The sequence below is a fragment of the Sciurus carolinensis genome, chromosome 12 (genome assembly GCF_902686445.1).
Source record: "Sciurus carolinensis chromosome 12, mSciCar1.2, whole genome shotgun sequence".
In the NCBI taxonomy this organism is placed as follows: domain Eukaryota; kingdom Metazoa; phylum Chordata; class Mammalia; order Rodentia; family Sciuridae; genus Sciurus; species Sciurus carolinensis.
In genome coordinates, this window is record NC_062224.1 from 89,970,873 (window position 1) to 89,997,396 (window position 26,524).

The following is a 26,524-nucleotide window of genomic DNA, read 5'->3' on the forward strand; positions in this document are numbered from 1 at the left end:
GTGTCTCCCACCTTCTCCACCCTGTCCTGTCAGTGAAGTTGGCAAATAGAGTCTCACTGTGCTCACAGGCTGGAAGTCACAGGTAGTAAGCACTCTGGATTCAGAGCAGTCAATTTTTGGACTATTTTCCATAATAATTATCTAGATCTGATGTTAAAGTTGAATAACCTTGTAATGAAGTACTGGTTATTTATTTATTTAATTTATTTATTATTTATTTATTCATTTGCAATACTGGGGATTCCAGGCTCTCACACATGCTACGCAAGTGCTCTACTATTGACCTACATTCTCAGCCCCATTTAAATCTTATTTTAAGACAGGGTCTCCCTATGTTGCCCAGATAGTAACAAATTGGTGATACTCCTGCTTCACCTCCCGAGTATCTGGGATTACAGGTATGTTCCACCATACCCAGCAGGATGATCCATATTTCTTATGAAAGCCTGATAGAAGACTGTCATTTTTCTCAGTGTATTGTACTTTACAAATCATGGAGTGTTGAGGGTGACGGACAGTCATCATAAAAGTGCCAGCAGCACAGTCACAATAGAGATTTGGGGGGTACATGAGGGTAATATCAGTTTTAACTTTGTTTTTAATTCCATTATTCTGTTTTTCAATTTGCCAACAGTATCATAGCTGCCTTTAGGTTATGCAAACATTTCAAAACCTTTAAAATATTCACATTGAAAAACAAAACAATTCTTTTTGGCATGGAAGTGGTTTTAGTCAACATTTATTGATTTACTTATTTTACTGCTGTGACTAAAAGACCTGACAAAAATAATTGTAGAGGAGGAAGAGTTTATTTGGGAGCTGGTGGTTTCAGAGGTCTCAGTCCATAGACAGAGGCTCATTTCTTGGGGCTCCACATGAGGCAAACATCATGGCAGAAGAATGTGGCAGAAGGAAGCAGCACACACAGTGATCAGGAAGCAGAAATGGAAAGACTTCACTAAATGGATACAAAATATATATCTCAAAGGCATGCCCCCAGGGACCCACCTCCTCCTGCCACACCTAACCTGCCTACAGTTACCATTTAGTTAATCCCCTCAGGAGATTAATTCACTGATTTACTTAAGACTCTCATCATCCACAATCATTTCTCCTCTAAACCTTCTTGCATTATTTCAGAATCGAGTTTTGGGGACACACCTTACATCCAAAGAATAACAGGAGTATTTTAAAACACTGAAAGTGATAAATCACCTTACTACCCACATGTAAATGCTACTTAGATATATGTTTCTTTCTAATAATTTCAGATAGTGAATTACTTCACGATACATCTCACCCTTCAATCCAGACTCTCCCACTATGGCAAATTTCCTACTGCTTGAAAATAATGGTGAGAAAGGTATGATAACTGTCATAATTCATAACTATGAGTGCGAATCTCTGAGTCACTAAAAAGACACATTTACCTTTTTCCTTTAGTGTTAGCTGCCCTGAAGTAGATTATTTTAAGAAGCCACTATACATTCCCTCATGATAAGGTGAAAGAACACAGACTTAGCTGAATTCAAGTTGTTAAATAGTAATCAAACTGAGAGTGTTTACTTTTAAATGCAAGTTCATACAGTGTTGTTGCTTTTTACTATACTCTGTCTCACTAAGGTTATATACTATATTCAGCACTAACTCAGAAATTAGACTTTCTTCCTGACAAAATGAAGTACAATGAAGGGTTTCCTTACAGGAGCTCATCTACTGGGCAGGGAGGAAGAACAGAGTCAAGGCTCCACTTGTCACTCAGCATGAGCTGATGGGAATGAAGTTTGCTGAACATTAAAGCTCAATAAAAATTTCTAGCACACTATGATGTGACTTCCAAAGCAAAGACTATTAATCTGTTCTCCACATCTGTTCCTTCATTTCAACCTCTGCAGTGGCTTTGGAAAAGCCATCAAAGCCAAAAGGGAGAGGAAAATGAATTCATGAGGTGTTGAGTAACTGAGCAAACTGACAAGTGATGACAGAGTGACCATGGGAATGAACCCATGTTCCCAAATGTTCCACTGTGAAGAGGAATGAGGCTCCCACAGAAGAGAATGACCAGTCTCCCCAGGGGACATGCTTCCAAAGGATCCCTCACTCCCCTGCTGACACACCAGGCTGTCCATTCTGCCTGAGAGCTACAGGTGAGAAGGGAGAGGAGGAGGAGAGTATGTGGCAGCCCATACTTTCAGAGGCCCAAGTCTCACTGGCAGAGGTGGGTGAGCTGGGGGTTCACAAGCAGCACAAGGGACATTTTCAATGGTGGGAGCATCTGCAGTAGCAGCATTCAGGAACTTACAGGAACACAGAGTCTGGGAGGTTACTCACAGACACAGTCAAGATCTCTGCCCTGAGGAACGTCCCTGGTGCTGAAGGTCAGAAAAACACCAGCAGGTCAGAACCTGGGTGATTTCTAGAGATCATTTGCCTCCAGTGCCTCCTTTTGCTGGTGAGGAAGCAGAAGCCCAGATAAGGAAAGGGATTCACTAGAGGCAACACTGTGACCATTAGAATGAGCTGGAAGCATCCTCCAGTTGCTGGCTCAGATGCAGATCATTACCTGGAAGACTACCTGGGTGGCATCTGCTGCCCAGAGTCCCCATTGGTTTTAAAACTGAAGACCAGCATTTCCAGGGGGTGTTGGAATCCAGACAGCTCCAGATGACCCCCAAATCTGAATGGGTGGGCCTCTCTTTCTCTCTCTGACCCCATCTCTAGCTGCTTTCCTCCCTACTGCCTGCTCCTTCACTGCCTTTCTAATCCTATGGAAACAGATGTGTGCACACTACAGCCTTCTGGGACAAATGGGGCCTTCTGCTGGTATTTTCCATGCCTTCCATCTATTTTCATATGAAAAATAATCAAAAGAAGAAAACTACTATGGACAAGTGAAAACAGATGAACTTCCCAATTCAGTGTCCAGTTACAAAGTACCACAGGAGCACATTCATACCTGGTCATTTCCATGTTGTCAGTGCTGACTTTGAATGACAATGACAAATTTGAGCAGTTGTGACAAAGGTTATAAAGCCCTCAAAGAGTGGAATATACACTCTTTTCAGAGAATCCACTGTGGATCTAATATCAAGAGCTTTGCAGTAGCTGCCCTCTGAATGGGACACTCCTCCTCTGAAGGCCACAGGACCTGTCGCTGACCTACATTTGTCACTTCCTCACGGGTTCTGTCTCTTCCCAGCTCCCTGTATGCCACTGGACACTCTCAGATCCATTTGCCCTATTTAACTTTTTTCATGTGGAGACACCTTTCTGCCTTTGTCTTTCCTAGAGTCTCACTTCCTTGAGACAGGAGCATCATCATTGTTGATGGTCCCAGCATCCAGCAATTAGTGAGGGCCTTGTACACAACAGGTGCTCAGTGAATGTTTATTGACTAAATAATTGATTATAACATCACTTGAGGATCAGGTCTAGAAGCCAGGAGCAAATGCCAAGTCCAACCTTCACACAGGATGTCATAGTATATTTTTGGTAGTGAAATGGGTGAGGAAACAGAAGTGCTACTGTGAATTACTCTGTGAACAGAAGATAGTGGTGTGTGGGAGGATGATATGAATGGGCAGAGGCCAGGAAAAGAAGCACAGAGGACACAGCGTGTCCACCATGAACCCTGATCATAAGCATGACATTATCCTCATCTGGAAACAGTGTGAGTTGCTCCCAAAGAACCTGGGAGGTAGAGATCTCATGACTGCAATCTGGCCAATTAATAGAGATCATCCTCCCTGTCCACATTGAATAAGGTCTGTGACCAATCATTATTTCATAGGACAAGCCTCAGAACTGGAACCATGGGGGAGGGTTTCAGAAAGAGTTGGTGGTCATTGTGTCATCCTGAAAAACTGACCAAGACATTAGGGATAGTAAGCAGAGTCATTATCTACATAAGGTAACCAGGTGCAGTAACCAGAGACATTAGCCAGAAGCAGCCACAAGATCAGAAACCAAAGCCATTAGCAAACTCCTTGACAAGATATAACAACTAAGGACTGTATTCAGCCAGATGTGGTGATCAAGGACATAAACCTGACAAATTATCCCCTTACTGTGACCAGGTACATGAACCACAGACATTAGCCAGATACTGTGACTAGTAATCAGAGACATTAACCAGATACCAAAACTAGGTAGAGTATACCAAAAAAATACCCAGATACCATGACACAATACAGTAGTCAGAACATTGATCAGATACCAACACCAGACATAGTTAAAAGAGTCATTACCCAGATACTGTGACCAAATAGAGGGATCAGAGACATTAACAACTTCTATGACAAGGTACAATAACCAGAGAATTAAGCCTGACGTTGTGACCAGGTACAGTAAACTGAGAAAATACATAGATACAGTCAGGAGGTAGAATAGCCAGAGACATTAGCCAGATCCCATGGTGCATCAAATAGAGAAAACATCCTGATGCCTGATCCGTACAGTCATGAGTAAGATACCATAACCCCCTACAATAACCGCAGACTTAAGCTATATACATGACCAGATACAATAACCAGAAACATTAGCTAGATATTCTTTTTTTTTTTAATTTGTAAACTTTTCCACAGTTTAATTTGATACTAAATTTTAATTTAATGCATAATAAATGCAATTTGACTTATATTCTGACCAATTATAATAATCAGCAACATTAGCAAGGAACTTTGACTAGATCTAGTAAACACAGACAATACCCAGATATGATGACAAGGAAGATTAGCCAGTCTTTAGTCAAATACTGTCAACAATTATAAAACCAGATATTGTGGCCACATGCAGTAAACAGAGATAATAATTAGTCACTCTGACAAGGTACAATAACCTGAGACATTACACAGATCCTGTGTCAAACACAATAAACAAAATTCTACCCATATATTGTCATTAGATACTGTAGGCAGAGTCTTTATGCAGATACTTGACCAGGTACAGTAAACTGAGGTGTCAACCCAGATACCATGACCAGGAAGAGTCAACAGAGATAGTGCCTACATACTAGGATCTATTACAATAAGACACATTACATGGACCTTTCCTCAGCAGACATTCTGATTCCTGGCATCCTACCTTCTGGGGGTCTCCACTGTGGCTTGACGTTCACTCTGAGCTTCTCATCATCACCCTCTTCTAGGTTCTCCTCAAAGATTCCTTTCATGCTATGTACTGCCTGTCTTCATAGGATTTTCGTAGACATCCTGGTGAAAGTTTGTGGGACACTGGAACTCTTTTCTTCTGATTTCACACCTGTAGAAAGAGCACACATTACACATGAGACAGTTACTGTGTTCAGGTATAGTACACAGAAAAAATAATTAGTTACCATGACCAGTTAGAGTAACCAGACATTAGGCATATATTTCTGACCAGGTACAGTGTCAAACACTGGACAGATAATATGATCAAGTAACCAGAGACATTTACCATATTCTGTGAATGGGTACTGTTCCAGCTAATCCAGGCCCAGGCCACCTGTGACTCCCATGGGTGACTTGGCTGAGGATGCCTGGGTTGAGAGGGTCTGCCCTGTGCTGGGCTGCAGTGGAGTGGTGGCCCTGCTTCTCCATGTGCCCTTCACCTCAACACCAGCTCTGGCCACAATCAGTGGGGGACCAGCAAGACCTGGCACTGACTGTGGGGCCAGCTAGCCACCCAGCACCCTTCCTGGTCCCTAAGGCTTGTCCTAGAGGGCCGACCCCACCCCACCTCACTGGTGGGTGCCTTTCCTACCTGGAGCTCAATGTGGGGATTCTGACATCTCCAGTCACCGTGGTCTACATCATGGCCATGGATTCCAGCAACAAGTCCCCAAGTGGTACCAAAGACAGAAGATGCAGGCTACACCGCTGCACCACAAACAGAATGGTCACCAGGGACATAGGGCAGACAATGGACACCTGAAAATGTGCCCAGCTTCTCCGTTGGGAACTTCCCACTAGGGCTGCACCACATCCAGACTGAAGGGAGCTTGAAGCTCCTCTTCAGCCTGTTCAGTGCCTTCGGGTGCTGAGCAGTTGCTCTCGGGCCCATCCAACATTCCACTGCAGCTCACAGACACTCTGAGCACGTGGGCAGGCAAGGCAGGTTCTAGCAAAGGTGGGGTCACCAGGGTGCCCTCAAGGAGTAGTGAGGCCAGGGCCAGGACTGGTTGCAGGGCCCAGGGTCCAGTGTGGTCCTCTGTGTGGAGCTCAGGGCCTCCAGAGCTGGCAGAGGTGATCATGGTCAGCACAGGGATGTCCTGGTGAATGTATGGAGTAGAAGTGTGCTGAATCCTCCACTCTGAGCAGGAATTCCTCAGGAGAAAGAGAACTGGTTCAAGTTCTAGGCATGTGTGCACATGTGCACATGGCCACAGGTCACGTGATGCCTGAGATGCAGGGGACAGGCACTTACTAAGCCTGTGGCACACATATAGTTCAACTGCCTCAGAATGCTGCTTAGGGAGGTCATGAACCCTTGAACCCACTGCCCCAGGAGAAAGAATTTAGAGATGGGGTCCTTTCCAGGCGCAGAATGGAGAGTCAACACTGGGGCTGTTAGGTGCAGGGATCCCACCGTGAACCCACCATTCTGGGTCACTTCTGGTGGGGACATATTCCACTTTCTGAGGGTGGGAGCTAGCAAATCAGTTCCAGGAAGACAGAGTCTGGTCATCTGATGGGGCCAGGAAGCAGTAGGTCACATCGTGTAGACTGGTGGGGGTGTTTGAGATCTCTCAAGCCATGACTGGTGACTTCTATGTCCACACTCAAAGGGTAGAGACATCATGACCAAATCAGGCAAGCCAAGGGAGCTCAAGGGACTATAGAGAAAGAGAGAGGAGATGGGGCTGTGATCCAGTGCTTCTGCCCCACCTAGCTCATTATTTCTCTCTCTACCCTTTCTAGCACACTGTACTGTGCCACCCTACAGCCCCAGGTACAGCCTGTGCTCCATAGGCTGGGGTGTCTGGATTTCAGGTCCTGGTTGGGCCACAACCCAGTTAGCCTCCACCCCCTGTGTCCATATGACATATCATCCCCACTGAGGTATGGCACACTAGTTGCCTACTCTGACCAAGTATGTATCCATCTACACTCCCAGGGAACCCAGACCCATTGAAACCAAAATGGCCTGCCTAGCCTCCTCAAGTGCCCAGTTTCCTCAAGCCCCTCATGGGGGTCCACATGAGTACCTTTCCACAATGCCATCCCAGATCAGAGGGGTCTGACCTCATAAATAGATTATGAGACTGATAATGGATCTATCACTCAATTGGCTATTTAGATGGGTAGGTACTTCACGAGGTACTCGTGGTTGGAGGATATAGATCATTGGGGGAATGGCCTTGTGGGTACATTTTGTCATTATCCCAGGCTCCCTTCTTTCCTACCTCCTAATCTCTGCTTCCTGGCCACAATGAGGTAAACAACATTGCTACAGTACATGCCTTCTGCCATCTTGTTCTATCTTGCCAGAGGCCCAAACCAATAAGGGACAAATAATCATTGACAGTAAACAAAAACATTACTCTGATATTGTGACATGGTACAGTAACCTGAAATGTAATCCTCTACTGTGACCTTGTACAATTCTCAGAAACATACACAGTTACTGTGTTCACATACAGAAAACACAGACAATACCCACATACTGTGATCTCATACACTAACTAAAGATATTATCCAGATACTGTGACCAAGGCACTAAACAAAGACATTACACATATACTGTGACCAGGAATATTACAAAGAGACAATAACCAGATACCATGATCAGTAACCAAACAGACTAGCCAGATGTATCAATCAATCTTCTCTAGAGGAATACAAGGAATAGGACATATGTATGTATATAAAGGTGATTTATTAGATTGGCTTAGACATCTAGAATCTGGATAGTTCCATAGTGACCATTTGTAGGCTAGAGAGTGAAGAGAGGGAAGCTGCTCATTCCATGAAACTGGAGTCTCAGAACAACAGAAATCAATGATGTCATCCCTATCCTGGAACAAAGGCCTGAAAACTCCCTGTAGCGTTACTGGTCAGTCTCCTTTGGAAAAATGAAGGAGCTAGATTCTGATGTCCTCATGTGATCACAGAGTAGACAAGAACCCTATCAAGAAGAATCGAGCTTGCTTCTGTTGTTGCTTTCTTGTTCTTCCAACGTTTGCTCCATCCAATTTCCCAACCTATTAGACTTTGCTGCCCTCACTCAGTGTGTTTCTTTACCTCAGTCTGCTGCCCCACAGGCCAATCATTCCTAGAAACAACTTCACTGAGACATACAGAAGCCTTTGAATCTTAGGCATCTCTTAATCCCATCAAGTTGACAACGCAGATTAACCATCAAACCATGTATGTACCAGCACCTACAAATATCATCCAGACACCATGGCCACAAATAACAAATATGTACCATGACCAGAAACAGTAATCACAAAAAATAATTTGATTGCATGTCCATGTAGAGTGAGAAGAGACAAAATTCACATTCTACAATCAGGTAGAGTAATTGTAGATGTTAGAGAGACACCATGACCTGATCCACAAGCTGGACATTATCCAAGTATTCTGAGTATATACTGTTATCAGAATAATAGTTAGATAATGTCTGACTAGAGACATTAGCCAGGTACTTCGACCAGATAAGGAAAGAGAAAGAATTCTTTGATATAGTGACAAGGTAAAGTAAACAGACAATAACCCAATACTGTGACAATGTACAGTAAACAGAGACCTTAGCCAGATACTTAACCAGGAATACTAAGCAGAGACTGTGATACTCTGACCTGTTATGGTAAGATGAGGCATTAGCCAGATACCATGATCAGGTATGGTAACCAGAGAAATTAGGCAATTACTGTGACCAGGTATGGTAATCAGAAACATTAGAAAGATACTGATACAAGGCACATTTAACAGAATCATTATGCAAATACTCTGACCAAATACAGTAATCAAAGACATTACCCAGGTACCTTGACCAGGTACAGTATACTGAGAAAATATCAAATACCATGAATAGGTACAATATCTGAAGACCTTAGCGAGACACCATTACCAAATTCAGTAAGCAGTGGTAGTACCCAAATTCTGTGACCAAGAATAGCAATTACAAACATGAGTCAGATACCATGAACAACTACAGCATTCACGGACAATTGCTTGATATCATATCCAGGTACAGCCACTACAGTCCATAGCCTGCTACTGAAACTGAGTGCAGTATCCAGAGAAAACAGACAGAAATCATGAGAAGGTAGCCAAATCAGAAATTATGCAGATTGTGGTACCAGGTATGGTAACCAAAGGTATTAGTCAGATAACCAGACTGAGTATAGTAAACCAAAACAGCCAGATAACATGACCAGGTGCTGTACCCAGAGACATTTGTCAAATACCATTATCAAGTACAGTAAACAGAGACAAAACCCAGATATAGTGACCACATACACTCACCAGAGACATGAACTTGCAACTGTAACCAAGTAAAGTAACTAGAGACAATAGCTAGATGCTTTGAACAGATACAGTAAGGAGGCTTGATACAGTGAACAGGTAGATAATGCCCAGATAATGTGACTGGATAAATTAAGAGAGACATTAGCCTGATACAGAAACCAGTGACTGTAACCAGAGATAATACCCAGATTCAGTCATCAGGTTTGGAAACCAGACAACAGCAGATACAGGTACCACATACATTAATATAGTAATTAGACAAATAACCCAGGTACTGTGACCAGGAACAACAACAGGAGACATTAGCCAGATACTGGGACCAGGTTTAGTAATGAGAGACATTATCCAGGAGACAGGATTGTGACCAATTTTAATAGATAGATACCATATTCAGATACTGTGACCCAGTACAGAATGCAGAGACATTTTCCAGACCCTGTGACAAGGTATAGTAACCAGCAATAATATCCAGATATTTGTATACAGTAAGCAGAGATATTAATCCAATACTGGAATCAGATACAGTAATCAGAGATATTAGTTAGATACCATGACCAGGTACAGAAAGAAGAGACAATACCCTGATACCATAACTAGATATACTAAAGAGAGAACTTAGCTAGATTCTCTAGGTAGTAACAGCAAGCAAAGACAATATATCGTACCTCATACATTGTACTTCAATGTTACAATAAACAGAGGCATTAACCAGAGACTATGACCAGGGACAATAAGCACAGATATTAGGCAAGTACCATGACTAGGAACAGTAACCAGAGGCATTAGCTAGGGATGGTGACCAGGTACATTATACAGAAACATACCTAGATATGTTGATCAAGTACAGCACACAGACAATACCCAGATACCATGATGAGTCAGTAACCATATACCGTGACAAGATACAATTATCAGAGACATTACCCAGATACCATGACTAGGTATAGGAAATAGAGACATTAACCACATTAGATAACCATGAACAATGACCAGAGACAAAATATAGATACCATTCCCAGGTAGACTAAACAGAGACAATATCCAGATACTGTGCCAAGGTAGAATACTCAGAGACATCAGCCAGATATCATATGCAGGTATTGTAACCAGACATATCATCCAGATACCCTGACCAGGTTGAGGAGGCAAAGATAATATCTAGATACCGTGACACAGTACAGTAACCATAGGCCTCAGCCTAATATTGTGACTAGATACAGTATACACAGACAAAACCCTCATACCAGCTCCAGGTACACTAAACAGACACAATAACCTGATACTATAACATTCTGTGGCCAAGGACAGTAGGCAGAGGCAACACTTCATAACTCAACCCGTTACAATAAGAAGAGGTACTGGCCAGATACCATGGCCAGGTATAGTAACCAGTGATAAATCCTAATTATATGTGGTGCTACAGTAAGCAATAGTAGTAATAAGACACTATGACCAGATATATATGTGAGTCAATACAAGAAGGTTCAAAGGAGACAAGATTGAGATGTGAGAGCCTTAGCGTGATCAGTGACTTACTCCCTGGTGAAATAACTGAGCAGCAACTAACAGGATAGGGTGTGGCTGGAGGAGAATGGAATTGGGGCATGGCTTTGGGGTATAGATTTTGTATCTTGAGATTGGAGATTCTCTCTGTTTGCTCATGATCACGGAGATATGAGATGCTTCCTTCCAACATCCTCGCCCACTGTGATGTCCTGCCTCATCTCAAGCCCTGAGGAATGGAGCTGACCTCCTATGGCCTTTCAGACCAGTGAAACCATGAGCCCCCACATAAACTTTTCCTCCTCTATAATTATTCTGCTCAGAATCTTTTAGTCACAGCAACAAAAAACTGAACATACATTAGGTATAGTAAACCCCAGAGTCATTATCTACATAAGGTGACCAGGTACAGTAACCAGAGACAATAGCCAGACACAGCAACAAGTTCAGAAACCAAACCATTACAACCTCATTCACAAGGTACAATAACCAGAGACTCAATTTTGCCAGATTTGATGATCAAGGACATAAACCAGAGAAATTATGCACTTACTGTGACCAGGTACGTGAACCACAGACATTAGCCAGATACTGTGACTAGTAACCAGAGACATTAACCAGATACCAAGGTTAGGTAGAGTATACCAAGACAATACACAGATACCATGACACAATACAGTAGTCAGAACACTGATCAGATACCAAGACCAAACATAGTTAAAAGAGTCATTACCAAATACTGTGACCAAACAGAGGAATCAGAGACTTTAACAACTTCAATAACAAGGTACAAGAACCAGAGAATTAAGCCTGATATTATGACCAGGTACAGTAAATTAAGACAATAACTAGATACAATCAAACGGTACAGTAATCAGAGACATTAGCCAGATCCCATGGTGCATCAAATAGAAACAGTATCCTGATGCCTGATCTGTACAGTCATTAGTCAGATACCATAACCCAGCACAATAATCACAGACCTTAGCTATATACCATGACCAGATATAATAACCAGAAACATTAGCTGGATATACTGACCAGTTATAATAATCAGCAACATTAGCAAGGGACCTTGACCAGTTCGAGGAAACACAGACGATACCCAGATATGATGACAAGGAAAGGTAGCCAGAGACTTTAGTCAAATACTGTGAACAATTACAAAACCATATACTGTGGCCATATACAGTAAACAGAGATAACAATTAGTCACTCTGACAAGGTACAATGACCTGAGACATTAGTCAGATCCTGTGACCAAACACAATAAACAAAATTCTACCCATATATTGTCACTAGATACTGTAACCAGAGTTTTTAAGCAGATACTTGACCAGGTACAGTAAACTGAGTTGTCAGGCCAGATACCATGACCAGGAAGAGCCAACAGAGATATTGCCTACATACTAGGATACATCACAATAAGATACATTACATGGACCTTTCCTCAGCAGACATTCTGATTCCTGGTATCCTACCTTCTGGGGGTCTCCATGTGGCTTGACTTTCAGTCTCAGAGCTTCTCATCATCACCCTCTTAGGGGTTCTCCTCACAAATTCTTTTCATGCTATGCACTGCCAGTCTTCATAGGATTTTCTTAGACACCTTGGTGGAAGTTTGTGGGAACTTGGAACTCTTTTCTTCTGAATTCACACCTGTAAAAAGAGCACACATTGCACATTAGACTGTCACCATGTCCAGGTACAGTAAACAGAGACAATAAATAGATAGCATGATGAGTTACAGTAACCAGACATTAGGCATATACTTCTGACCAGGTACAGTGTCAAACACTTGACAGATAACATGGCCAAGTAACCAGAGACTTTAACCAGATCTGTGAATGGGTACTCTTCCAGCTACTCCAGACTCAGTCTACCTGTGACTCCCATGGGTGACTTGGCTGAGGATGCCTGGGTTGAGAGGGTCTGCTCTGTGCTGGGTTGCAGTGGAGAGGTGGCCCTGCTTCTCCATGTGCCCTTCACCTCTACACCAGCTCTGGTCACAAACGGTGGTGGGCCAGCAGGCCCTGGCACTGGCTCTGGGGACAGCTAGCCACCCAGCACCGTTCATAGTCCCCCAGGATCGGCCTCCAGGGTCGACACCACCCCACTTCACTCGCCTGAGTACCTTTCCTACCTGGAGCTCAGTGTGGGGTTTCTGACATCTCCAGCCACCTTTGACTGCATTATGGCCATGGGCCCCAGCAACGTGTCCCCAAAGAGTCCCAAAGGCATGGAGATGAGGGGTACACCGCTTCACCGCAAACAGAACGGTCACCAGGGACGTAGGGCAGACATTGGACGCCTGACACCCGGCCCAGCATCTGAGCTGAGAATTTCGGACAAGGGCTGCCCGCGTCCAGGCCGAAGGTAGTTTGAATTCCTCTTCAGCCTGTTCATTTGCCTTTGGGTGGTGGGCAGTTGGTCGCGGGCCCATCCAACATTCCACTGCAGCATGCGGACCCTCGTGGGCATCCAAGCCAGTGTCCAGCGAGGGCGGGGCCGCCAGGGTGCCCTCAAAGGAGCAACGAGGCCAGGGCCGCATAAGGGGGCAGGGCTGAGGGTCCATTGCAGTCCTCTGTGAGGAGCTCAGGGCCTCCGGGGCCTGCAGAGGTTCTCAGAGTAAGCACAGGAAGGGCAGGGCGACTTCTTCAGTACAAATGTGCTGAATCCTTCAGTGTGAGCAGGATTTGCTCAGCGGAAGCAGAACTGTTCCGGGTGCCAGGCATGCGTGCGCATGCGCACAAGGCCACATGTCACCTGATGTCTGAGACGCAGGGTCATTGAGAATGTTCCATGTGCTGCTGAGAACAATACATGTTCTGCAGCTACTGGATGCAATGCTCTGTAAAATCTTTTAGAGCCATTAAATCTACAATTTAGTTTAACTTTTATTTCTTATTGCTTTTGTCTGGATAATCTGCCCATTGAAGAAAATGAGGTGTTGAAGTCTTCTGCTGTTACAATATTGTTCCTGTTTCTCTTTTGTGGTCTGGTTGTACTTGTATTATCAAGTTGTATATTCTAAACTTAGGAGCACATGCATTTGCAATTGTTATATCTTCTTGCTGAATTGATTCCTTAATCATTATATAGCAATCTTCTTTGTATCTTTTTACAGTTTTTGTCTTAATGTTCCTTCTCCCTTTGTGCAATGCAGAATTTAGAAGAGGTACAGTGGGATATCTAACAAGGTATTTACAAGCTGCAAAGTATTAAGGATACATTTATTTGCTTACAAGAAATGAGAGTGCAAATAAAATTCAAAGATAGAATTTATAATTAAGAGGGGAAAAGGGCCTGAATAGTTGAAAACTTCTCAGCATTGCTGTGTGGCAGGAAATGAAGGAGAATTTCCAGTCAAGGAAAGCAAGTGTGTGATAGGGTGACTGTTGTATTGAGTTTCATATGAATAGAAATGACCACCAGTGGATAAAAGATCCTGAAGGTATTTCAGAGATCTTGAAAGCTTCTCCTCCCATCACTTACATTCTCTCAGATGTAAGTATAGTTACTCCCACTCCCTTTTAGTTTCTGTTTGCTTGGGTTATTTTTCCCCCATTCTTTTGCTTTGAGTGTGTATTTACTGATACAGTGAGTTTCTTGTAGGCAGTATGTCATTCGGGCTTGTTTTTTCTTCCATTCATTCTCTCTATATCTTTCAAGAGAAGAATTTAATGTTTATATTTATTATTTTTAAGCAAAGCCTTATTCTTGACATTTAATTTTCTTCTGGTTGTTCCTATGTTATTTTCTTCCTCTCTTGTCTATCCTGTCTTTTTGTGATTTTGTGTATTGAAAAATTTGATTCATCTCCATATCATGTATTTGTTCTTCTAGTGGGTTTCATACTTTTTCATGTTTGTATGAGGGCAGTTAGTGTTTTTTCACTTCAGTTGTAGAACTACCTTAGGAGATCTTCTGTAAGGCAATATGGTGTTACTGAATTCCCTTAGGTTTTGCTTAATTAGGAAAGTCTATTTCTTCTTCATTTATGTAGGATAGCCTTGTGGGGTACAGTATTCTTGCTTTGAATACTTCCCTTTGAATATGTCTTCCTATTCCTTCCTGACCTGTAAAGTGCTGGCTGAGAAATCTCCTCCCATATATGTAACTTGATACTTTTCTGTTACTAGTTTTAGAATTCTTTCCTCTCATCATTTAATATTTTGACAACAATATGCCACTGTAAGGACATTTTCCATCAGATTTATTTGGGGTCTTTGAGCCTCCTGTACTTACATACATAACCTTTACATACATTTTAGTCATTATTTAATTAATTACCTTTTTATGCCTTTTCCTTTCTTTTAACCTTCAAAAATCCTGAAATTTTAAAACAGATGTTCCTTTAATGGTGTACATAATTCTTGGAGGATTCCTTAATTCTCTTTTGTTTTACACTTTCATATTTTATTTTTTAAGTTTAATTTTTTAGCTGCCCCAGAAAAACATAGTGGTTATACATAATAATAGGGCACCAAGTAGTGCTTAATACTTATATACATTGTATATTTAAACAGAGTTGAACATATTATTTCATCATTTATTGTTTCTGTATAGTGAAAACCCAACAAAATGTAATCTAATCTTAAAAAAGAATGAAATTCTCTCAGTTGTGACTAGAAGAAGGGAATTGGTGATCATTAGGTGAAGCAGAGTATGGCATGCATAGAAAGATAGTTTACATGATCTCATTTGCATATGAATTTTTAAAGTTGATATCATAGAAGCTGAAAATGGAATGGCACTAACCAGAAACTGGGGAAATTAGGAGGGATGAAGGTTGGGGAAATTTGATTAATGAGTTAATAAATGTGATATGTATTTCAGAGACTGCATCACCTGACTTGGCTGCTAATGGGCAGTACCTTTTTTGTCACTTTGACCTGAGTAGAATTTCTTAATCCGGATGTGGTCTGGCCCAGAGGAGCTGCAGGTGCTTGATTTGGAAATCAATCTTGCATTAATGCACCTAAGGCATTGTTTTCTTCAGAAACATATTATAATTTTCACTCATGTTGAATTGGAAATTAATTTACATATCCATATCATTTTGAAAAAAAATTTAATTATAAAAGAGTATCCCTGTTATAAAGTTGGAAGGGACTTGGATGCATTCTGTCCATGTCCTAAGTCTTTGTGCAATGCAGAATTTAGAACAGGTAGACTGGGATATCTAGCAAGGTATTTCTAACCTGCAAAGTATTAAGGCTACATTTATTTGCTTACAAGAAATGAGAGTGCATATATAACTCAAAGATAGAATTTATAATTAAGAGGGGAAAAGGGCCTGAATAGTTGAAAACTTCTCAGCATTGCTGTGTGGCAGGAAATAAAGGAGAATTTCCAGTCAAGGAAAGCAAGTGTGTGATAGGGTGACTGTTGTATTGAGTTTCATATGAATAGAAATGACCACCAGTGGATAAAAGGTCCTGAAGACATTTTAGAGATCTTGAAAGCCTCCCCTCCCATCACAAACCAAGAGTTTTTGGAGAGCAGAATGGTTTCAGTGGACAGGCTCAGGACACCCTGCAAAGGATGCTGGTTACTGACTTTGACCTCTAATACCACACCTTTTTTTGTATAATGGAGCAACACTCATCAGCCTCTCCAGATGTGCTTTAAGGTGTATTTACCTTCTTACAATTAGTATGATATCAATTGTAGACTGCTAATGCAATTTGAATATCCCTAATTCCAAATGCTTAGGGCCACATTTTTTTTTTATTTTGAAGTATTTATATATACAGAATGATACATTGGGGTAATTCCTGAGCCTAAACACAAAATTTAATTTGTTACATATTCACTACATAAATATATTCCAAAGATAATTGTATGTATACCTAAACTGATATTGTGCATTGGACAAAATATCATGGTTTGGAATTTTCCACTTTTGGCTTTGTTATCTAGAAAGTTTAGGAAGTTTTAGAATTTCAGATTTTGGATATTTGGATTAGGATTTTTCAACTTGTTTATGCCCTTTATTGTCTTGAAGGAACTCCTCCTGTGTCCAATTTTTTAAATATTATTTTTGTAAATGATGTTGCTTTTTTCCATTGATTCAGATAATAATGATTTTTTCATTTTTTCTGTTAATATAATGTAGAGTATTTAATGACTGGTATTTATTGAACCATCTTTGAGTCCAAGAAATAAATCACAGATGAGCAAGTCTTATGAGTCCTTAAATGTTCTGTTGAATTCATCTTATATTGACAGTTTTGCTTCTCTATTCACCAGGGATATTTATCAGGTATATTAGTTTATTATTTTCTCATAATATACTTGTGTGGCTTTGGTGTCCAGATAATGTTGGCCTCATAAATGAATTTGGAAGTGACTAGTAGTCCTCAGTTTTTGGAGGGAGATGAAAAGGATTCATGATAATCTTTTTTATTAGAGCTTTATAGTTACGTTAGTTGGGTTCTTTCAGGTCACATTAATTTTTAAATGTTTTGGAAAACTTACCAGTAAAGTTATCAGATCCTGGGATTTTTCTTTCATAAAAGATTTTTTAAAAACTAATTCAAACTCCTTGTTCATATTAGTCTCTTGAGAATTTTGTATTTATGATTCAGTCCTGGTAGGTTGCAAGTGTCTACAAATACGTTCATTTCTTCTAGGTGATCCAAGTTGTTGGTATAATTGTGCACAGTAGATTCATAGTACATTTTATTTTTTGTCATTAGCTGAAATGTTTCTTCTTCATTTTGAATTTATTTACTTTCATATTTCTCTATGTAAACTTCTATCAATTTTGTTTATTGGTTCAAATATCAACTCTTATCTTTGTTGATGCTTAATATTGTTTTCTTAGTTGATATTCTTCCTTTTTTGAATACTTTTTATTTCCTCCCTTATAATATCTTTAGTTTAGTTACTTCTTCATTTTCTAGTTCTCTGAGGTATAAAGTTTGAAGCTTTGTTATTTATTTGAGATCTAATTCATGTTGGCATTTATAGTTATATATTTCCTTCTAAAATTCCTATGGAATTACAAAAGACCCTGAATAAGTATAGAAATCTTGAGGGGAAAAAAAATAAACAATGCTGTAAGCATCACAATACCTGATTTCAAGACATACTACAGAGCCATAATAACCAAAACACCATAGTATTTGCACAAAAACAGACGACTAGACCAATGGTACAGTATAGAGACTCTCTTGATAGATAGATAGATACATAGATAGACTGATAGATAGATATAGATAGATAGATAAATGCCTGCATCCCTAAGTACTGATTCTTAACAAAGTTTCCAAAAAGAAAGAAGGAAAACATTGTCTAAAGAACCACCTCTTCAATAAATGATGCTGGTAAAAATGGATATCCATATACAGATGATTAAATCTTCACTCCACCTTGCATGTACAAAATTAAATTCAAAACATATCATAGGCTTAAATATAATATCTAAAAACTCTAAAATTACTAGTAGAAAACAATGGAGAAATAATAAATTGGTTTAAGCAGCAATTTTATGGAGAGATAACAAAAGCACAGGAGCAAAAATTCTATATATTAAATAGAAACACTTCTGTACAACTAAAAAAAACAACAGAATGAAACAAGCCATGGAAATGAAAAAAAAAAAAAAACACTTGCCATCTATGCTTCTGACAAAGGGTTAATATCTAGAATATGTGTTTAAAGACATCAAAAAACTAAAAACAAGTAATCCAATAAAATTTTGGGCAAATGATCTGTGATATCTCAAAGAAGAAATACAAATGGTCAAAAATACATAAAGAAATGCTCAATATCATTAGCCATCAGGGAAATGAAAATAAAAATTACATTGAGGTATTATATAACCCCAGTTAGAATGTGTATTATTAAAAATAAACCCTGAAATTAACAAATGTTGGTGAGGATGTGGAGGGAAAATGCACACTTGGTGGGAATTTAAATCAGTACAATCATTATGGAGAACAGAAGGTTTCTCAAAACCCTAAAATTAGATCTGCCATACCATCCAGCTATCCTGCTTCTGGGCACATATCCAAAGAAAACATCAATCAGCATACCAAAGGGATATTTGCATGCCCATGTTTATTGCTGTGTTATTCACAATAGCTAAGATGTTGAATGAGAATGTGTTGATCCACGGATAAGATAAAGATAATGTGGGATAGTTAAACAAGGAAATATTATTTAACCATAAAGAATTAAATCTTGTCATTTATAGTGAAATGGATAGAACTGGAGAATATTATGTTAAGTGAAATGGAGCAGACACAGAAAGATAAGCCCCATACATTATCTTTCATATGTGGAATATTAAAAAGGGTGACCTGAAACTAGAATAGTTACCAATAGATGTTGAGAATTCTGCGAGTGGTAAGGTGGGTAGATGGAGGATGGATATGATTAAGCAGGGTGTATGCATATTGAAAATATCACAATGACCCCCATTAATATGGGCAACTAATACAGGCTAATAAAAATTTAAAATATAGTTTTAGAAGACCTCCTGTTGTGTATCTAGAATACATATAATTGTATTAACTATTTTAAAATAAAAAAATAACTTATTAATATTTATTTCCTCACATATTAATATTTAGTAGAGAAGCATTCCACAGAATATATCTTCTTTAACGTGTGAATGTTCTATTGAACACAGCAAAGTATCATATTCAAGGCTCTGATTTTCCCAGGACCCGTGAGAACACTAAAGTACTTACGTAAACATTTGGGTGATTCTGACCACTCTCCAGCTCTACACACTATTGTCTTGCTACCCTGAAGTTGATACAAAGACTGGCACTGATATTCAACCGATGATCCTGGAGAATATACTGATGTCGGGAATGAAGTGAGGTCTCCGTTTTCAACAGGGGAAGGAGAACCACATTTTCCTGTGGAATCTGAAAAATACCATTTCATTTATGGAAAGAACAAATCAAAATACAGGATAAATTTAAAGCCAGCACAAACATATCACTATCTACAGCATCAATACTTTATCATTTCTGGTAACAAGTGATCGCTTGAAAAAATCTTAATCACAGAAAATGAGGGTTACATTTTTAAACTCTTCCTTTCATCTCACTGCAGGCACAAATAAACCATCAAAAAATGTGTCCATTTCGCAGTGATCAGGTATGAAAAATGTGTCTGGAATAAATGCTTCATGGTGAGATAGCAAAGACAAACTAACAAAGTTTCTTGTTCTTATATATGACATGATGCAGTGTTTATTGTGTCCCTACTGATTTCTTTTTGATTTTCCTTTACAATACATAAGAAAAAAAAACCTTTTTGGAAAAATTCAAAAGTGCAAATTTGTAGAAGATAAAAGGGAAATATTTTCTTCCTGATTTGGACAAGATGAGTAAAAATCATTCTTACATATTCCTTTTGCTAAGCATAATTTATAATCTTGGATATAAAAAAATTTAAAGACCAATATAAGAAGACTCTGGAAGGTACAGAGAATTCATTCTGACTAGGAACTTCAGAACTCAAGGAATGGAAAATAGTTTGCTATATGAGTTCACTTTAGGGCTTTTGTGTATTCTAGATGGAGCACTGGAAAAGGCTGATCCCAGGAATGATATCAGGTAGAGATAAATAAGGAAAATCTCATGAGGAGCCTCATTCCTTTAACCTAAGGACAAGAGATGGAGCAGTCTTGCAAGACCAAGAGAAGATAGACTGAAAATTTATCAATGAATTGAACTTCAGAGACCTTGAGAAGAAAAGAAAACATTGGAGGCCCAGAAAGAGGGAAGAAATAAGTGCAATAAAACAATTTCACAACTTGGGCACGAGGCACAAAAGTAGATAATCAAGAAGATGTGTAGTCTCATGTTAATACATATCATAATGAATCTGTTTGAAGATAAAGGAAAAATTCTTGAAAACTGCAAGGTAGAAAATCCACATTACCTATAGGTGACTAATATTAAATGACAGTGGGCTTCTCAGTCATGGCCAGGGAGGCCACAAGGAAGTGAAAGAAGAAAGATGTCAACCTCCACCTCTATATGCAGTGACATTGTGCTTGAGAATAAAATCATAAATAAAGGCATCCTTTTACAGAAAAGATCAAGAGAATCTGTCTCCAGGAGTTATCCTTAAAGTCTAACTGAAAAAATTCTTCATATAGAAATGAAAAGATGACCGAAGAAGATTGAGTCTTCAGGAGAGAGAAAAGAACACTGTAACTGATAAAAGGAAAAATATATAATATAATAGGCATTTTCCTCATCGGTTCGTTCATTGTGTTTAATGTCTGAAGGAAAATTATAGTATTTGATAATAGTGGTCAGTGTATATAGAGGAGACACTAAAGGGCAAATGGACTTAAACGGAGGGAAGGTTCCCACATTTTGATGGCAAAATAAAATGTCAATACCAGTCCAGTGATAAGCTGAAAATATATTATGTATATACTGTAATACCTAAAACAACAATTTTAAAAAGAATGGTGGTGGGGGAATCTATCAGAAAGATACACACAAAAATAGGAAGATAAATCAAAATTAAATTCTTTAAAAATACTCCCCCAAAGGAAGAGAAGAGTTCAGAAACAGGAATGAGAAACAGAGAAAATAAATAAAACAAAACAAGACACAACACCCCAACATTTCAATAATTATTTTAAAAATAAATGGTGTAAATATACCAGGAGAAAAGAGCAAGAAGGGCAAGATAGATACATAAATGAGACCTCACTCAAAAACTGAGTTCACTGTTACCAAAAGGAGAGTCAAAGTCAAGGAAGAGAAAGTAAATTAGGAAAAATTAATTTTTAAAAGTACAAATGGATGATATAATATATCCATTATGTGTTTCCCTTATTTCCTGAATACTAAACATTAGGTGCCAATGACCAAATCACTGACTTATTTTATAAATATCGTGATTCCCTGACTGGTCTCAGTGACATACCTTCAAATATTTTCTATATACTGAGAATGCCCAAATGTATATCATATTCTATGATCAGTCTTCAATGCCCTGTTTTCTACTTCTCGAAGGGGATCTCTCGGAGTTTTCAAAATGTACTGAGTATCTAAATGCTTAATGAGGAATTTTCTCAGATTGTAATTGTTCTATTAATTCAGTTAAATATGTCTTGAAAAAACTACATGATATTTCTTAGTTCACTTGGACAAAAATTAAATTTCTAGCAATATCATTTTATTTGCATTTAAAAAATATATTCTAAAAGAAATACTTCACTTTATTTTTATCAACACATTTTACTCATACTATATCTTCAAGCAAAGCAAAATTAGGAATATGACATTCTACCTTTGCACTAAGGTGGCTCTGCCCAGGTTCTATTTAGACACATCACTTCTACTTCCCCAAATATTTCAAAAGGTTTGATGCATTCATAATGTACTCTATCACCAGATGGAAACCTACACATCTGGTTTGATAATATATTAGCATTTTCCACTCTGGGTGGATTCACACAGGAAGTATCTAAATAGAAAGAAAAGAAAGTATCTCTACCTAGCACTCATTTTGAGTAACCAATCAATCAATAAGATTCCAAATACATTTTAAGCAGGATTGAAAATAAATACATGCTTTGACATGAAGAACTTTTCTGATTTCAATGAATTCACATGTAATATGAGGAAAAAAAGAGAGAGCAATATTTTTTTGTCAGAGCTAACCTTTCATGCCCTTAAATCTCTTCCCTATCCTTCACTAGAACACTGATAGATATTTTAACTCCTTGAAAGCCACTGAGAATGAAAGTTCCTGGACATTACCTACTGGGTTGAGTAGAACAATTCCTCAGAGTTTTAGGTGCATGTATAGTAATAACAGACTATTGCAATGGTTCCAAACTGAGGTGTATATGAAATCCTTTGGAGAACTTGATAAATTTTTGTTTGTTTGTTTGTTTGCAGTGCTGGTGATTGAACCCAGGGTCTATATCCCCAGCCCTGATAAATATTTTTTAAGATCACACCTCAAGATTATTTTTTCCAGGAGGTCTAAAATGAGCTCAGGAATTTTTATTGGGATTCATAAAAATTTGTTCAAAAATGTTGATGCTGCTTGTCCAGGGAACACACCTTGAGAGCCACAGGGCTATGTGATTAACTATAGTATATTCAATTGCAAACTTTCATTTTTAAAATTAAGCGTATTTTGTCTTGCCCTAAATATTAACCTATGCTCATTTTGAAGGATGCTATGAAAAATTTAATACTTCATAAAAGACTAATAAATAAATTTACAATGCCATCAAAGTACCTTTGCACATCGGCTTTCCTATCCATTTGCCATTAATACATGTCACAGTATTGGACCCATCCAATTGGTAAAATGTTGGACATTTGTAACTACTTGATCTCCTGACTTATATGATTCCTTCCTCAGTCCTATGAGTGTGGCACCATCAAAGTTGGGTAAATTAAAACAATCTGTTCCTGAGAGAAAAAAAATATGTATTTGTTCATTATATGTTGTCTCTAATAGTAATATTCTAAAATAATACTTAGACTTAGCTACCTATAGAATCAATGAATACCACATAATATACTTCTCACAACTTGGCAAATAGGATCAGTTTTGACTTCAATTGAATTGTTCTAAATTTATCAAAAGTATAAGACAGGAATGATGCTTGAAGAAATATTAGTAGTTCTAATGTTTAAGCCTAGATTTTTACATTCAAATAATTTTCTGCCTGCACTTGCCACATGTGTTATGTGTGTCCACTTTTGGCTTCTGCAAATGTGAATTACTTACAAAAATTATTCCAAAGCTTTAGAAAGTATGTATTTTAGTGAGATTACTGATGAACTGAGAGTAGATTACATAATGATGAGATTGATGAGTAAGGGACAGTTTCTCCAGAGATAAGAGGTCTGAGAATGTACATCAGAGGATGTCAAATGTTCACACAAAATGATGTGAAAATGAAGTATTTTGCCTCATAGTGTCAAATTTTTTTTTTAATTACTACGCCATAATTCTCTACCAGACTCAAGAAACATCAGGTACCTTGTAAAGTTCTAGAATTACAGCTTATTTTCTTATTTGTACCACTTATTCTTTGAATTAGGGTATCTGACACATATATTATATAACTAAATATGCTCTACTTATGCATTCTGGTGGGTAGGACCATTTTCCTCCTAAACATTTTATAAATGCAGGTCCATCAATTCCAAAACCTTCTGAACAATTGAAAGTAACTTCTTTTCCATATGGGTAACTGTCTAACTCATGAGACACAAAACCATTTAAAATGGAAGGTGGAGATTCAGAAGGAAGTCCTAATGAATAAAATAATGAAAGAATGAATCCATGTTTTACTAACTCAGAAATAAAATTTTATATGTCAATTTTGATATATCACTGTTTTTGAAAAGAAATAATAATAATAACAGAGAAGCTACTATGAAGTCACAGAGAATGTGCACAAAGGCTTCCTAAGTTCACCTTTCTCATTCTGTCCATCGCTCAAACTATAAAAACAGGAGCAAGAAACTGAAATAAAAAATGGCCAAGTTTCTCTAACCAACCATAAGTGATAAATGGAAACATCCTCAAAATTAATAACATTAAATAAATTATCAAATATTATGAGACATCAGAAGAAACACTGTAAGAAAAGCATTTTTAAAATATTTTAAAACATAGTTGCAAAGGAAACTCTAGAACATAAATTTAAATTCACTATACATTACATTTTTTACAAAAGAAATGCCAAAGTAAAAAGTGACTCCATAATGAACCCCCCCAAAAAAATATTAGATTGGTTCAATAATGCAAAAGAATTTTAATGGTAACATATATATAAATAATTAAATAATATGATAATCTCTATTATTCTGTCCTCTGAGGTTGACTACAGCATATGATTTTTCATTGATTGTACTCTCAATTATTTAATTATGTGTAATCTCAGATCAGGATTCAAGTTTTCATATAGTCCTCACATACACACTGAGGTGGAGAACTCCATTTGCCCATGTGGCATGTTATCCCATCAACCTCAGAGGTTGTAAAACCATCTTCACAAATATAATTCAAATTAGTGCCATGTGCATAATATCTGGATTCATTTATTTCTTTCCATTCTTCTGAAAATCTAGATGGACTAATGGTTCCATGGTCTAATCCAGGTGGTTGAGCACATGGAAATTTTGCTATGTGAGAAATAGGAATCAAAGGGTGAAACATAAATAAAACATCTAAATGAAAACTAAAATCAAATACTATTGAGTTACATCACCACAATATCTATGCTATCCTCTTGTCCACTATCCCCCTTAATTTGTGCCTACTTTAGTATATGAAAAATAGTCATAAAGAGAAAATTTATCTGCTATTTACATAATATCGCAACGTGTTGTCCAATTTTGATGACAGAAATGAAAGCTGGTCACTGATTTATGTACCTGAATCATAACTTACAGTTTCAGGATACAGTGTGATGGAGAAAAAGGTCTTCATCTTTTTCATTTACATAAAGCAAAGGGGATTATTAACTTCAATTTAAAGCATGTTATAAAGCAAGCTGCACACTACTGGCCAACATAGCGTGGTATTCACAGCCATCTTCCATTTTTGCACACGATTTCTTCTGCTCCCTGAATCAGATAATATTCTTCCCCCCCCCAATCCTTTACCTTTACAGGTCCATATCCCATGGACCTGCTCACAAATGACCAGGCCATCATCTGTATCTTCAGATGAGATTAGAGAGCCTAAATATTTCACACAGTCCATAAACATAAATAAGAGTATTCTATGTACATGGACATTAACCTTTGCAATTTATTGTAATTTCCATTAAATAAATAATATTGACAGATGTTAGCTGTACTCTTTCTTTTCCCTCACCTATGAATACCCTTAATTTCCTCAAATCTCTCTTTTCTTGGCTTACTATGGCTCTCTCTCTGGTGATTCTGAGGTTGACTTGCTAGACTAATCTTGTATATCCTTCTTTCTATAATGACCCCAAAGAAAGTTCCAACTTCTTTTGTTGTATCCCAAAATTCAAGCATTCATCAATAGATCTTATACAAGTCATTGGGCCTAAAGATAGTAGATCACCAGAGCATGCTTTCTAATCAGGTCATAGATACCATGACTTGGTTACCTTTATTGATACATTGTTAATTTTTTGGGGGGGATTGTACATTATTTTATTTATTTATTTTTTTAAATTAATTTTTATTGTAAACAAATGGGATACATGTTGTTTCTGTTTGTACATGGAGTAACAGCATACCATTTGCATAATCATACATTTACTCTATGTAAATACATTTACTTTATGTAAATGTATGATTATGCAAATGATTATGAAGATAATTTTCTTGCAAAGAACAGATACTTTTTCTCCATCCTGATATTTCACTGTGGTTGTCATGTCTTCAGCACTGGGAATCTGAGGTGGAGGTGGGCAGGAGTGTCTTTACTCATCTAGAAAATGTTAAAATAGATACCTTAAATAAAAAAATAATAATTTGAATATATTTAAAATATATTTCAAAAATAGAAAATTCAATAGTCCTGTATCATAAATGATGATGTAATTATGTTGCATGTTTATT

The 26,524-nt window shown here is 38.2% G+C and overlaps 1 protein-coding gene across 1 annotated transcript in view; it reads right to left on the minus strand.

The window, feature by feature from the left end:
• Positions 1-5,947: 5,947 nt before the first annotated feature.
• The window catches only part of LOC124961425 (complement factor H-related protein 5-like), a 74,702-nt gene continuing 54,125 nt past the window's right edge, over positions 5,948-26,524 (minus strand). Inside the window, 5 exon segments of the mRNA XM_047519982.1 lie at positions 5,948-6,250; positions 13,102-13,580; positions 19,664-19,846; positions 25,495-25,566; positions 26,283-26,383. Coding sequence (XP_047375938.1) covers positions 5,948-6,250; positions 13,102-13,580; positions 19,664-19,846; positions 25,495-25,566; positions 26,283-26,383 — 1,138 coding nt within the window.